At 43.7% G+C, this 15,442-nt stretch overlaps 1 protein-coding gene across 1 annotated transcript; it reads left to right on the forward strand.

Annotated features, from left to right (window-relative positions):
* Positions 1 to 6,476: 6,476 nt before the first annotated feature.
* On the forward strand, positions 6,477 to 14,635 carry NIM1K (NIM1 serine/threonine protein kinase). Its single transcript, XM_010210315.2, has 3 exons — positions 6,477 to 6,768; positions 11,592 to 11,860; positions 13,886 to 14,635. The coding sequence occupies exons 1-3, from the start codon at positions 6,477 to 6,479 to the stop codon at positions 14,633 to 14,635; spliced, it is 1,311 nt and encodes a 436-aa protein (XP_010208617.1).
* Positions 14,636 to 15,442: the final 807 nt, after the last annotated feature.

The raw sequence follows: 15,442 nt of genomic DNA on the forward strand, positions 1-15,442 counted from the left end.
AACCTGCTGGGGCACACACTCCTCAGCACACACTACTGTGTTTGGATACTTTGTTTGAGAGATGATATTATGAACTTTTCATGGATACAAAACCAGACAAGTTTAAGAGAATAAGAACAGACTTGTTTTAACAGGTGCATTTCAAAGCATTTAGCTGCAATACTGAAGCCATGGTTGTGGAAGAAGAATGTAGAATTATGCTCCATCTTGTTTAGGATAGCACTTGCTTGGGATTCTGAACATGCACCACAGCAGCTGAAGCTTGGAGAGCAGCTCAATTCACAGTGGACTGCCTTGAATGTGGCTTGCTGCCTTTGTACTGTTTCTCTATACCCCAGTTTCATAAATACCCATCTTAAATTCACTTCTGTTCTCACTCCAGTGGAAGGGGAGTCCTTAATGGGCAACACTTCTCTGGTCTGCAGAGATTAGTAACTTATGGCCTGTAGGATGTCAAATAAGATCAGATCACTTCCTGCTAAGCTTTTCAACAAGTCTTGAAGACTTCCTATGCATAAAGCAGTTTCCAGAGGTTAGTTGGTGCTTTGGTGATTCTTGGAAGCTTACACTTATTCTCCTGCGTGACTGTGTGCCTGCAAGGTCAGGGGGGACATAGAGATGGCAGACCTGGAGGCTGGGCACTGCCCGGTGCACAGGTTTCTCAGTACAGGCTATCCTAGTACAGTGGGACTCAAGGTATTGCCTAGCTCTTGCTTTTTTCCCAGATAATTTATTTTGTTTTCACTGAATGCCTGTCACATTCATTTTTAGTGAAATAATTGAATTAGATGTAAACTTTGTCCTATTATTTTAAAGGCTAATGAAGTCTTTGTTGCACCTCTGTTGCCTCAGAACACCTGTTTAGTGGAGGAAGGTCTTACCTTGGAAGAACAATTCCATGGAGAATTGACCAATTTGTATTACACCTCAGGGAAGGAAATTGGCCAGGGTAAAGTTGTGAGAGGTTTAATTTTATTTCTAAATACAGTCAGAATTCAAATTAATCCCTCCTATTTCAAAGACCTGGGAAATCAATAGGTTCTACTAATGATTTTTGGTTTGTTCTGCTTTTAATGTAAGTTTCTGTGCAATTCAAATACTAATATTAATTCTCTCTTCAGCTGTTTTTATCATGCAGTGCTGCAAAAGGATGAAAGGGATTTTTTTTTCCCTGTTTTAGTTGCTGCTTCACAGGTCTTAATGTATTGCCTTAGTGTGGTTTGTGTTATGTTGGTTACTGTGCACTAACTCTCTTTTTGATGTACCCCCTGCAGGCTGCGGGCTGTGGATTTGAGGTTGAACTGCACAAGCTGGGCTGTGCCCAGGCTGTGTTGGTGTCAGCTTGGCTGGGACAGAAGGACTACATCTCAACACTGAGGGCTCTCTGCAGCCCCTGTTCCTTTATGTTCTCATCCCAGAGCTTATTCCATCCTGTCAGCAGATAATACTCAGGGAGGTGGAAAGGTTGAGCCTGTGCTTCACTCCAATACCAGTATCGCATGGACTGCTTGCCAGTAGCCCTGCAGGACTCTTCTGAGCCCCTGCTGCCATGCAGTTGCTGGTACAGGTGCTGCCTGGCATATGACTGTACTTATGACAGCCCAGCCTGATGGCCCGCCTGCCAGGCAGCTTTCTGTGTGCCAGGTTGTAGAACACCCTGGACACAGCCAGTGACTGTTAATGGCCCATTAAAGATCATGGTGAGATCTTTCAGATGGATCACAGATTAGGGAACATCTGTGGGATTTTTTTCCTCTGTTTCTTCTCTCTGTTCCTGGTGAGAAGAAAATTGGACTAAATGAAGGTGGAAGCTTTCTTGGATCTATGATCTTCTGACACTGTGACCTGTGCTGAGTGGCATTGTTTCTGTTCCTGCCTGTTGCTGGTCAGCGGCCCTGGGAGCAGACTGGTCAGGTGAGATCCTGAGTGAGATCTCAGGTTCCATCAGGGAAATATCCATATTTGTCTTTGGGTATCCATCCCAGAATGAATGTGGGATCAACACAAAGATGAGGATTTCAGCCTTTTTGATGAGGCTTGATCAAGTATCCACCTATATTCTGCTTCAGTAGGCAATGCTCAGGCTAGCTAAACTTCTAAATAGGTTACAAAGTAAGTTGGTTGTCTTCTCCTTTTGGTTGCAATTGTAGAAAAAGTTGGGGGTCTAGAGTCATTGTAGTCCAGGTTGGGATTTTTTTTGTTAGCTTTTTTTTTTTCCTTTTTACACAAGGATTTATTATTTTCTTGGTTTAGTATCAGTGTGTTTAACAGGCCTTTTGTTATGGTGAGAAAAGCAGTACAATACAGCCTTTTGTTACCTCCTTCTGCTTCACCTCTTAGTGCTGTGGCTATCAAGACAGGTTTTGCACAGAAGCTATTGAAGGTGTCTGGGTTCAGTTTCACCAAATAATGTGCAGTGGGAAACACAATAGATCCGTCATGATTTTCTTTTTAATTTTTTTTTAGCCTTCTCTATCATTTTGTCATTTTGTAGGTAATGTTGCATCTGTGATCTATCTGAGGTATGCATAGGGGACATGCATAGTGCTTTGATCTGTCTTTGGGCTCATCAGCTCAAGAGGGATGGGAAACTTCTGGAAAGAGTCCAGCACAGGGACAACAAGGTCATCAGGGGACTGGAGGATCTCTCTGATGAAGAAAGGCTCCAAGATCTGGCACTGTTCAGCCTTAAGAAGACTGGGCGGCGGGGAATGGGGGGGGGGCTCATTAACCCTTAAAAGTATTGGAAAAGTGCATATCAAGAGGATGAGGCAGCACGTTTTTCTGTTGTCTCCAGTGACAGGACAAGGGTTAATGGATGAAAGCTGGAACACAGAAAGTTCCACTTAAACACAGGGGAAAATTTCTTTCATGTGAGGGAGCCCTGGCACAGTCTGCTCAAGGAGGGTGTGGATTCTCACTCTCTGGAGGTTTCCAAACCCACTTGAATGTTCCCATGTGACCTGATCTAGGTGGACCTGCTTTGACAGGAGGATTGGACTGGATGATCTCTAAAGGTCCCTTCCAACCCCTACCGCTCTATAATTCTGTGACTCTGCTCTAGCTGACGTGCTGGTGCAACTTGCCACAGGTGACTAGATTGGCTGTGTGTGAACACGCTGTCGTAGGGCAGCACTGCAAGGCTCATGAAGGATGTGAATGCAACCACTCTCTATAGGCTGTGTCAGACCACCAGAAGCTCAGGTGTTCAAGTGTGACCCATGTGTGGTACCACTGTGCCTTGTCACAACCTAAAATATGCTAAGTGAGGTGATGGAAGGAGCTGTGCAGTTACTCACTACCATGTGTATTACAGTCATTCTCTTACCGTACTGTGACATGTATCTTGTATTAAACAATTAGGCTTTCATTTAACTGAAAAAGTCAATAGAGCTTCTGTATATCTGTTGAACAGGATCTGTCCCCCTTCTCATTGTCCCAAACAGCTTTTATTTCCATCCGGTACAACACTCCTGTGTTTGCCCTTGCATGGTTATGGAAGAGTGTGCAGTCTTTTTCTGTGTTCCCTTGGCCAAGGCAACTACCTGTGTTAATATTCTAGAAAAATAATGTCCTGTTTTAGGCAAGGATGTTTACAAGGTTAAGAATGATGTTGATCATGTCTGGCTTTCATCAAAGAATAATTGGCAAACTGAATGATATGCTAACTAATAGTAGTAATTGTGGGGATGTACTGAAATGAGTGGCATGTGAGCCTGGGCAGAGAGAGCAAGTTGTTTCTGGAGGTCAATGCACCATTCATATTTTCTCCTACCTGAGCTGGGAACATACAGGTCTCCATTTAGCCTGTAACTGTGCTGTACTGTGTGTTTTGAATCTATTACAACTCATGTGAATCTCTGGTGTGGGTGTCTGACATAGTTACTCTCTTCTCCTTCATTCACTGAAATAACACTAAGAGCGCTTCTTATCCAAATCCAAAAAATGTGCTCAAGGCAAACCTTAAACAAACACTGATTTCCTTTGGCCACAGCAGACACACACTGAACCAATATTATTTGAGCAAGAACACAGAAGTGAAGCTATTCCTTTCCCTGTGCCAGTGAATGTGGTGTGTGGCTGCACAGGAGATCTTTTGTGTCATGTTTGGTCCGTGGTACAGGTCTTGTAGACTACTCTGCTTTACAAAGGATGGGTCTTCTAAACACAAGAATGTACTAGATTGTTAGTATATTCTTGCAATAACTGAATTTTCAAAGCTACCTTTAGGAAAAAAAGGGTCTGTTTATCTTATGGATGACAGGTTAAAATAGAAAACTACCGTGGGCCAGAATTCACGCAGTCTTGCAACGAATCATTTTCTCTGTAAGTGGAGAAGGAGAACAAACAGGGAATATAAGGTTTGCGTTTAGGTGGGTTTTAGTCTGATGCTAAGCAAGGCTGGTTTGTTGGGACAATACTGAAGACTTTGTTGAGTTACCACTCAATCTCTCGCCTCCTAACAATTTCAGAACTTGACCTATAGTTGTTGCACACACACACACACAGAGTATTTGTGAGGGGTTTGATCCTATGTAGATATACAGGGAATAAATTATGGTTATTGATTATTCTATACTTTTTCTGTCAACTATGAAAATTGCCCTTTTCTTCAAACAGGAGAAGAACAAAAAGAGTAAGAGCAGTTCAAAGGTGTCATGGAACAAGTACTTTCTCCCTTCATTCCCATTATAAACTGTGTCAGCTCTAAGTTTGCAGCATGTACAGTAAGATCCATCCCAGGATCAGAGAAGTGACAGACCATCCTGCACCCTGAAGTGAGAGGAAGCCAGGCTGTCAGCCTATCTCCAGCCAGAGCTGTCGGTGCTGTGGCCGCAAGAGGTGAAGCGACCTCCAAAATCTCTCACATGCATCTCAGGGCAAGGAACAGCTTCCCAGGGACTGGCTCTGTTGTTTCAACCTCTCTAAAGAAGCAGCTGAGTGCTTCTGTTGTGCTCCAGTGCCCCTTTAATGAAATCATCCCCAGCTACCGTTTCATTGCCCTCGTGTGGCACCTTTGGCCTCTCTCCTCTTGCCCACGCAGGAGATAGGGGTTTAGAGGGCAGCTGTACCTGGCAGTGTCACATGCCCTCTTCTAGCGTGGCAACTTTAGGTGGCTCCCTACCTTCCCTAAGCTCTTAACACAGAGTTACCGGTCTGATTCTCTTCCCCTCAGTCTGGCGAATCCGTACAGGAGGGCAGCGAGGCACCTGCGGCGCTGCTGGTCAGAAGGTGCTGAGGGCTGAGCCGGGGAGGTGAGCATCCGCATCCCCTCCCCCGCCGCCGCCGCCTGCGCTGCCTGCCTCGGAGATTCCTTGCCCAGCTCACCACCCTCAGGCACGCGACTGCATGATTAGCAGTTGCTAATCAACTCCTGTCTTCCAAGGTTAAAGAAGGGGAAAAAAAGAAAAAAGAAAAAAGAAAAAAGGTGTAGTGTACTAGAAGTGATTGCTTGTGTGTTTAGAATAAGGACTTCTTCACCTATGCTGCGAAACAAACAGAGCTAAATTAGTGCGGTGTGATGTGCTGCCATTTAGTGAAGTGTATGGCTGTTATGTAAAGGTTTTAATGACTTTCTTCATCTATCTGCTTAGGAACACCATACGTCTGGCAAAATTTTGAGGAGGCTCAAGGTGTTAAAGAAAGCTCACATCTAAATAAAGGAGGGTTAACGTGACATTGCAGTTACTTAATCCCGTATTGTCCAACCATGTGACTGCAGGGATACTGAGGCGCAGCACTTCTTTTGCCTGGTTGCACAGAGTAGGATTCTCCTGTCACCTACCGGGATCTCTTGCTTTGTGAAACCCACCATGAGGAGGAAACACAGGAGCCACAAACTTTTTACAGCAAGGCTTCAAGGCATGGTGACGTTTCCAAGGCACGGTGTCAAGCTCACAAGCTGAAGAATGAATCAAAGGCAAACCGAACATTCAGCTCCTGGGCTGGTACCAGAATCAAGGAAAACTATGCTCTTAAGGTCAGCTATTCAAAATTAACTGGAAGCAACTGTACTTAGAGTACTTAATCAACTGTTTGCTTGACCTTTATCTAGCATTTGTTTTCAAAGCAGCAAGCTAAAGCCTGAAAATTCGTGTCAAATGTTTTGCGTGTGTCAAAGGTACTGCAGATGGTGAGCAACTTACCACTCTTTTGCACTAAGTTTACAGTTTTAAGTGCAAAACCTCTTTTACCTTGTAGATGAAGATTCTGACACAATCTGTTAGTGAGAGCTTCCAGTTTTATCTGTGAGTTTGAACAGAACTGCAATGTGTAGATATGGCAGGTTTGGCTTTGAAGTAATTTCCAAAGTAATCCTTGGACTTTAGGTACTCCGCTGTTTTGTTTGGGGTTTTTTTTGCTAAGTTGGTTACAGCACGCATTATGTGCAGGATTACATATTCATACAGAATAATTTCATCTAAACTCCTTATCGGGACATCTTGTTAAATGGGGAAGTGATTATCCTATAGACTATGACAACGGGATATGTGAATGGAGGAAATCTTGGAAAACACCGCTACTTCCGGTGGCATCGTGAGGACAGCGGAGAAGACGATGGGCACCCCGAGTGCTGTGGAGGAGATGAAGAGAGCAGGCAACAAAGGCTGACACCACTTGAGAAACTAATGCAGGATATGTCCCAGAATGAAAAAGTAGTGAAAGAATTAACCCTGGGAAAGAGAATTGGCTTCTATCGAGTCAGAGGAGAAATAGGAAGTGGAAATTTCTCACAAGTGAAGCTTGGCATTCATTCACTAACCAAAGGTAAGCATTGCTGTGTAGGTCACCAGCTTGCTGAGCGCCCTACTTATGTACCTATACAAATGGCCCTCTTCGAGAAGAAAGACACTGTCTGAACCTTAAATACACGTATCGGTTATATGTGTATGTTGTTGTGGAGTGAATCTATAGGCAGGGTCACAGTTGAATGCTCAGGTTTGTATTAGGCTTTAAAGGAACCAGACTGGATGGCAGATTTCTCAGGATGGCAGCTGTTACAAGAAAAGTTCATCTCTGCACCTCATGCTTTGAACAGATCTCATTCTGTGGCTCAGACATCTCACACATTGAAGCGTGGTGGTGTGTCTCACCTTTTACAATTCACCCTGTCCCCTGCTTCTTTCCTGCCCCAGTTTAGGGGCTGCAGGGCTGTAGGTGGTGAGCTCCCAGGGCAGCCTGGCTCGGTGTGCTTCTCTACTCTGCCTGTAGCCAGTTAGCAAGGCTTCCTTTGTTTCATGGCAAAACTGACTAGTGTGGATGGAGCTTTTAACTTGGTGACAGTAATCCTGGTGAGATGTGTTATGCCTGCTTTACTGTTTCATTAGTGTTTCATTAGTGTAAAAAGCTTGGACAAGGCTAAAGGTGTGGTCTGCACAGGGGCAGGGAAATGAGCCAAAACAGCCAAAATAAGGTTTGTGTTGAATTGTCATTTTTTTTCCTTTTTTTTAAACACAGAAAAGCACATTATGTGCTGCTTCTAGGAAGAACTGGAAAGTCTAGGTAACTGCAACAAACCCTTCAGTTACAGGCATGGCTAAGAACTTGTCTTCATCTGTCCTGTTTCTTTTTCTACCTCTAGCTGTTTGACAAGAACAGAAACTATTCTTGTTTCCCTCAGGGATTATTAGTTTTCCCTGCATTTTCTTATACTGATATGTTATTGTTTTTCTTGTGATAGCCTTTCGTTTCTAATTTGACTGCCTGCTCTTCCCTCCATCACCTTACAGGTTAGAGAAGGCACAATTTCACAGCACATCTAGCAGTTGTTATTTTCTCTAACCCAGCTGCAGGGGTGTGACAGCTCACATTTATCCCTTACTAGAAGCAGCTCTTGCACTGGGAATCAAAGTGTGGAACTAGTGGTATTTAGTTTTCCCAATTTTAAGCTTGCCTACACCAAGTGTTGCTTTAACTGGATGTGGATTTCTTGGTTTGGCTTGCTTCAGAAAAGCATCTCTGTTCCACTGCAACCCACAGCAAGTTATTTCTGCTTCTGTTCTGTGAATACTTTTCCAGAGAAAACAGTCTTGTGCTTACTGTTGGAGGAAATGTTGCGTCTCTACTGGGAACAGGACAAATGCCAATGAAAGGAACTTACAAATTTGATCTGGATTAACCTTTTACCTATTGAACTTAATTAGGAGACAGATTGCTTTAGCAATGGTTTATTAGTAGTTTTTTGGGGTAAAATATTCACCAGGCAAGGAGTTAATTTCTCATTTCTAAGTTTGCAACTGTCATGAGGAAGGAAGGATGAAGGATGAACATCTTCCAACTCCTGCCTGCCTTTGAGCTTATCTGTCCTCAGAAAATACAGTCTGTGGATACGAGAGCAGGAACATGCACACACATATGCACACCTGCATACACACACACACACACACACACACAGAGGATTCTGTTCTTTCCAGTAGATGCATGTCATTGTGTTGGTAATGATGTTGCTGCACAGTGCTAATGAGTAAAAATCTTTCTTTTTTTGCTGATTATATAAATACAAGGCCTTAGTTATTAATACCATTTGGATCCTTGGGGGTAGAGGGAGGGGTGTGTGTGTCAGGGGCTGTATTAAAAAAGGGAACAATTCTTGTTCCTTACTGATACATACTTTTATAACAATTATGTGTGTGTACTGCTCTGTAGCTCATGTGATCTCTGGCAGCAGGATACTTGAAAAAAGTTTTCTACAGGGAGCAAGGAGAAAACCTTCAGGATCATACTGAGTGAGGAACCATATTTCTCTCACAATAGCTGTTGTGGTTGCTCCAAGGATGTGCAAAAATCTTTGGTGCTATGACGTCTTTTGAGTCATTCAGGAGTATTGCCATATTATTAAACTCAATTTTGGCAGAGATTTTCTCCAGAAACCTGCTTGCTAAGGACTGTTAGGTTCCTAAGCTTTGTGTAACCTTTATTTTACATGCCTTACAGCTGACTAGTGTGGGAGCACAGCTGAAGAGATGCAATTAAGAGCATCCAACATTTACAGTTAGTAAAAAAAATTATAGCTAGTCTGATGTGAATGTCAATTGCAAAGGCAGGAATGCCCAGGCAGCTATTTTGTTCTTTTTAAAAGGCAATTTTAACTCGGTTCTGTGTGTATTTGTTTCTTTTTGCCTTCATAACATGCAGCACTTCTTCCTGCAATTGTTTCTGTTAAAATTTCAGCTAGCTCTTCTCAAAGCTCAACATATGGTGCAAAGTCTCTCGCTACTCCCTTTTAGTGCTGACATAAATAAGCTGCCTGCTAAATATTCCTTTCTGCTCACCACTGCTGCCATGCAGGGGTAATACAGGATCTGTACACCAAGCACTTTTTGGAAGCAGAGGGAATGCGTTTAAAAAAAGAAAATATGGGTCAGTTTTTTTCCATTGTAGGTGGGATGTTTTTCCTTGCATGTCACGTATATGCAGCTGCCGTGATGCAGATTTAAAGGAGCTCTGTCCTGCTTTACGGTGGCATGTGAACAAGAACCTTCAGTTCTAAACCTTCTTTTTATTTATTTTCCTTCTGAAACTTTGTAGGAAGACTATCCAGAAGGAATAGTAAATTCCAGCAGAAGGAAAAGGCAGGAATTTAACCTTGAAGATTTTTTTGTTTTTTAAAGCTCAAATGCCCACAACTTTTATAAATCAAGACGTAATGATAGAGTCACATGGCTGAGGCTGTCAGGAGTCGTGTATACCTGCAGCACGTAAGCATTTAGCTGTGCAAATGCTATCTACTGCCAGCTGATGCTTTTTCCAGTTGGTTTATGTGGTCAAGACGCTACCCAGGTGACAGGGGTTTTAGCCTCTCAGCTCTAGGTTAGCACTCAGAGCTGTGCCAGGGTCAGCGTCTGTGCTGCTGTCGCCCAGTAGCTGGCGTTGCCTCCGGACGCACGGCGCCAGCACCACGCAGGAGCGGGTACCCGCTCTCCCCAAGGGCTCGGCCAGAAAGCGTGGCACAGGGTAGGGAAGCAGCACAGGGAAGGCTGCCCTGCGCGCGGCCCGGGCTCCTCCCGGAAACAGGCACAGCAAGGGAAAACTCAGCACCTTTCGCAAGAATCGCGTTTGCTTGGAACAACAACTCCTGCCCTTGAGTAGGGAGATCAATTTATGCATCTGTGTTACTGAGAAAGGTAAATGTAACAAATATGGGGGGTTTTTGATCTGTTACAGATACATGCACGTGTGTCCTTAATATATCCTTCAGATACGTTGAAGCACTAAATTTGAGTTAAAAAGCTATTATAAAGTAAAAACATGTTGAATGCTTTTATACCAGAACACATGCACAAGTGTAAATAGCCTTCTCCCTCTTCTCTTAAAGCAACAAGTAGACAATACTATTTTTCTTCCCCATTTACTCCCATGTACTAGAAACCAAGGTGAAGGGTGTTTTTTCTGAGAAATTTTATAAAAGTGTTGTTAAGAAATCTGTGAATGCTTGACTAAGATATTCTTGGGAAAGAAAAAAAAACCAAAAAACCCTCACCTTTGCCCAAGGAATAAACTTATTTTTATCACCATGATCCAGCTTTATTTTGCTGTCCTGACATGTTATACAAAGCCACTGGTAAACCTATTTGAACCAGACTTAATCCTTCAAATACCAGCTGTATTCAATAGAGGGAAGGCAAAGCTCATAACTTGCCAATTAATACAGAAATGTAAGGACAGTCATGACTGACTTTCTGCCCTGAGCTACCTGGTGATGTGCTGCAGATGTGCATCTGTGCTTTGTGGCTGTTGGGTTCACTGTAGATACACAGAAACACATAGAACTGAACAGCAGCTTTGTGTTACCAGGACAGCATTAAGGTAGCGAGATGTCTGCCTTACAGGATCCCTGCAACTTATTCTACTTCACTATATTTTCTCTTCCTCAGAATAAAAATGTGTGTGATGTGGATTACGTGGCCCTCTGTGGCAGACAGACATAAAAATGTACTTTTCCTGTATGCTATACAGCACCAAGAACTACTCACACATGAATGTGCTGGGAAAACCGGCATAGGTATCCTGAGAGAGAGAAACCTCTACAGCGCTGACTTTTGGTAACTGAGAATTTGTGGGGGTATAGCATAAGAAGTTAGGGAAGTAAAAACACCTCTCCATTACACACTTGCAGGGTTACAGTCAGAGTCCCTAAACTACACCCAGGTTTATCTGTGCTGAAGCAGAGGACCTGGATGTCACAGCTCCCACAGTGTGGGAGTGCTGGGCTCAGGCCGCGCTCTCTGGAGAGTGCAGGAATCACACTGGAAAGGGAGAGGCAGACTACCTTCACCCACGCTGGACTCTGGAAGCAGGTGCTGCCAATGTTACTGTGACAGCAGCAGAGCACACTCAGGCAGCAAATGATCTGACAAGTGCTTGCAGTGCTCCACTAGCCTTTAGCTGCTGTACCAGGGAGCAGGATATGCTGTGGATGGAAAGGGGCACAGCTGTGTGAAAGGGCTGAGGAAACCTCTGCAGCTTTGCCAATACTGACCAGAAGTGAAACTTCATTGCACTACTATGAGCAAGCATTGCTGTAAGTAAATAGAGCATTACCATTTGGTACCCATGGCATTAGCAACACGGAAAAGCATTTTTCTTTTCAGAGAAAGTTGCCATCAAGATTTTGGACAAGACAAAGCTGGACCGGAAGACGCAACGCTTGCTGTCTCGTGAGATATCCAGCATGGAGAAGCTGCACCACCCAAACATCATTAGGCTGTATGAAGTGATGGAGACACTCTCAAAGCTGCATCTGGTGATGGAGTATGCAGGAGGTGGGGAGCTCTTCACTAAAATCAGTACAGAAGGGAAGATGCTAGAAACAGAGTGTAAAATAATCTTCTCTCAGATTGTGTCTGCCGTGAAGCACATGGTAAGTTGCTCTTTTTCCCCACAGGTATGTTGCCCTCACTGCTCTTAGCAGATTCTGTAGATGTATCTTTTTTGTTATCAAGTAGGAGGTTTACTGTTACTAAGATTTCAGGCCCATCCTTCTGCAGAGCTAAACAGCTACGGAGAAGAGCAGTCTTACAGGTATCCGACAGAGCTTTCACATCCACCCCAAGCTACTGCCTCTCTGTTGGCAACAGTCTTTAGGAGGAAAGTGAACTAGGACCACCTGGTGGATGGAACCACCCCCTTAGCAATAGCCTCCTCCTCTCTGCTTGCAGTTGCTGTAGGCACCAGCTAACAGAACTTCATTTCTTCCCTCCAGCTACTTCAAAACATAGGATCAGTCCCTCCTCTCCTAGAAGGAAGTGTTCCAGAAAAGAGGCTTGTTAGGCATTGCAAACACCCATGTGGGAAACTGTCACTTAACACAGTTAATCCCTGGTCCTCGCTTTGGCATAAATCTGTGAAGTTAACACCCAGCAAGTCACTTCCTCATGCCTAGGCTTTCAGTACCTGGATTTAGGATGATGCTATTTGTATAGAGCACGAAGGATCTTGTAAAGGCAGAAAAGAAGCAATTAACTATTTCAGTACCATCTGTCTCTGAACCTTCCACAGTAACTACTGCTCCTTCAAACAGCATAAAAATACTGGACGGCGGTTCTGTAAGTTTGAGAAGCAGTATTCGTTAAAAGTTGTCTCAGGGTGCCCTCCGGTGACTCTTAGTGCTCCTGCCATGGGGTGGCCTAGTGCAAAGTCAAAAGCAAGGGTGTTGGCAGGTCAGACACCTGGAAACCACATTACAAACTGCTGGAGGTAAATATAAAGAGTATTTTAGATATATTTTGACAAAGTGGCCTGTAAGTGAGAGGTTAGCTTCAGCACTTTTTCCAGAGGATGGGTACTCTGCACCAGCTAGAACTTACATTTCGAGAACACATCTCTTTTTTAGTGATAAACCCAGGTTACTCAGAGGGTGGCCAGCTTCTTCACTCACACAGACCCTTCTGCAAAGCATTTTACTTTTGCTAAGTAATCCACCAAATCCAGGCTACTTAAATCCCATCTTCCTGCTTCCAGTCCACAATGAGGACAATCCCTGCCTGTTACCAGTGACAGTTTAAAAACCTTGGGATGACAAATGGTTTCCTTCCTGCCTCCAAGTACTGCACCGTGTTACTTCAAAGGGCAGGGCAGAGTGCTCAAGCGTACCTTTCTTCCTAACTATGTCAAAGACAAAGCTAAACCCTTACCTAATCAAGACCAGTATATTGCCACTAAGCAAGGCAAATTCAGCAGCAGTAGCCAAAGACTATTTCCAAGGGGAGGAGGGGAAAGAACACAAGTTTCAGCATACGTATTTTAGGTTTCTAAAACTAGAACGGCAACTGCTGAACTTGGTGTCCTGCAACGAGATTAAATACCACAAGGCACAAGTCTGTGGTCCTTTTCTCCTGCCACCACCACTTCCTCATAGGACATTAGGTCACACAACAGAATTGTAAGAACTTTCTTACTTTTTGTGTGACTGTCTGAAGTCCAGAAGTTTACAATATAAAGACAGCATTACTTGAAGAGAATTTATTGTTACTTGCATCACTACAGAAGAGTAGTAGCTGCAAAAGCAAGTGTTCTGAACCCTGAGAAAATACAGGTTTTTGCACATGAAGATCTCCATTCTTGTATGACTGGCTATAATGCCACCAAAGATGATCTGCTTCGTTAAAACAGCTGATACTAAACAACTTGAGACTGCTGTTCTAAAAAAAAAAAAAAAACAAACAAACAGCCTTCTTCCCATCTTCTCCACTGTTTTTCTACCAGTAAAGAATTAAGCTAAATTTGTTGTAAAGTATTTAAAACTTCCCAGTCTCACTGCGACACATTTCTGACTTTGTCCAAGGTAACTCCTTTTCTCTTTATGTGGGAATTAATCGACTCGGGGTAGTCACCTGGGACCCTTCCTGGGAACAAGCTAATGACAAGTTTTCCTTTCATTCTACAGCATGAGAATAACATCATTCACCGGGACCTGAAAGCAGAAAATGTCTTCTACACCAGTAACACCTGCGTTAAGGTGGGAGACTTCGGATTCAGCACAATAAGTAAGAGAGATGAAACTTTAAACACCTTCTGTGGTTCTCCTCCTTACGCAGCCCCTGAACTCTTCCGAGATGAAAACTACGTTGGCATTTATGTAGATATCTGGGCACTGGGGATCCTCTTATACTTTATGACAACAGGTATCATGCCATTTCGGGCAGATACAGTGGCCAAACTGAAAAAGTGCATTCTTGAAGGGACGTACAGTTTGCCTCCCTGCCTCTCAGAAACCTGCCAGAAACTGATAAAAGGAGTCCTTCAGCCAGTACCAACTGAACGGTACTCTGTCAAACTTATTATGAACAGTGAGTGGATGCAAGGGATACAATACCCGAAACCTTTACAGCCATTTAAACTGGATCCAAAGTATTTATCGGACGTGAGTACACTCAAGGAGGAAGAAATTGAAGTGAAAAACATTCTGGAAGATCTAGGCATCACAGAGGAGCACATTCAAAATAACCGTGGAAGAGATGCACGCAGCTCCATAACGGGCGTCTACAGAATTGTTTTGCACAAAGTACAGAGGAAAAGGGCCCTTGAGTGTGTTCCCATCATGTCCCATCCAGACCCCAAAGAACAAGACTTGAGGAGGGGAATCTGTTCTCATGGCGGGGTGAAGCACACATCCAAGCTGTGTTCTATTTTATGAACTGCCCTGCAGCCTCTGCCCTTGGCCCATTGAACAAAGGGTTTTATTCACTTTTCACAAGCAGCTGGTGTTACATTTTTTGTAATTTTTGAATAAACCAAGAATGCCTCATTCTCCCTTTTGTTTCTCAAGTCACAGCGAAGCACCCAAATACAGGGCTGTCATGCATTTGTTTGTCCCTTGCTCCAGAGATGTGGCACAGCCAGTGTGCAAGAACCTGGGTTTTAGTTTAGTAGTGACCAAACAGAACTGTGTGTAACACACTTGGGGAGATTCTCAGTACAGGCACATCTAACAGCCAGCTTCCTGAATGGCCATACCTCAGCCTGACACAGCTTTACACCACTGCACACCAGGACAGATTTTGCAAAGAACTAAATTTAAGCAGAAACCAGGCCATAATCTAAACAACCACAACTTCTTTAAAACTGCTCAAGCAAATTAAACATGATGTTTTACCAGAGCTTTAGTCTTATTTAAGGAAACAGCAAGGCTGCTGTTGACTTGTTGCCACTCTGCCATGATGCAGAAAGGCAAGTTAGGAGACGCTGCTGTGACCGTGGCATGTGTGGCTGCAATTCCCACTGCACAGCTGGTTGGGCTACCACCTATCAGCCTTCTGCCACCTTCCATCACTTGCCTGATTCTTGACAGCCTAGAACTGCTTGGACTCCAGCTGCACACCAGTAGAGATTTAAACACACTCCAAAATTCATGTAGCTTTCAACTCTTGCTTTAGCAGTAAATATCAATAAGCTGAAGGCAACCAGCAACAAAATCCACTTATGTACTGAGCACCTAGGCTTG

The sequence above is a fragment of the Colius striatus genome, chromosome Z, assembly GCF_028858725.1.
Source record: "Colius striatus isolate bColStr4 chromosome Z, bColStr4.1.hap1, whole genome shotgun sequence".
Classification (NCBI taxonomy): domain Eukaryota; kingdom Metazoa; phylum Chordata; class Aves; order Coliiformes; family Coliidae; genus Colius; species Colius striatus.

Excerpts from the sequence above, each read along its gene's own strand:
- NIM1K (XM_010210315.2), top strand. The coding sequence starts at position 6,477 with ATGACAACGGGATATGTGAATGGAGGAAATCTTGGAAAACACCGCTAC. Across the intron at positions 6,769-11,591 it reads CATTCATTCACTAACCAAAG|AGAAAGTTGCCATCAAGATT; the intron begins GTAAGCATTGCT and ends TTTTCTTTTCAG. Across the intron at positions 11,861-13,885 it reads TGTCTGCCGTGAAGCACATG|CATGAGAATAACATCATTCA; the intron begins GTAAGTTGCTCT and ends TTCATTCTACAG.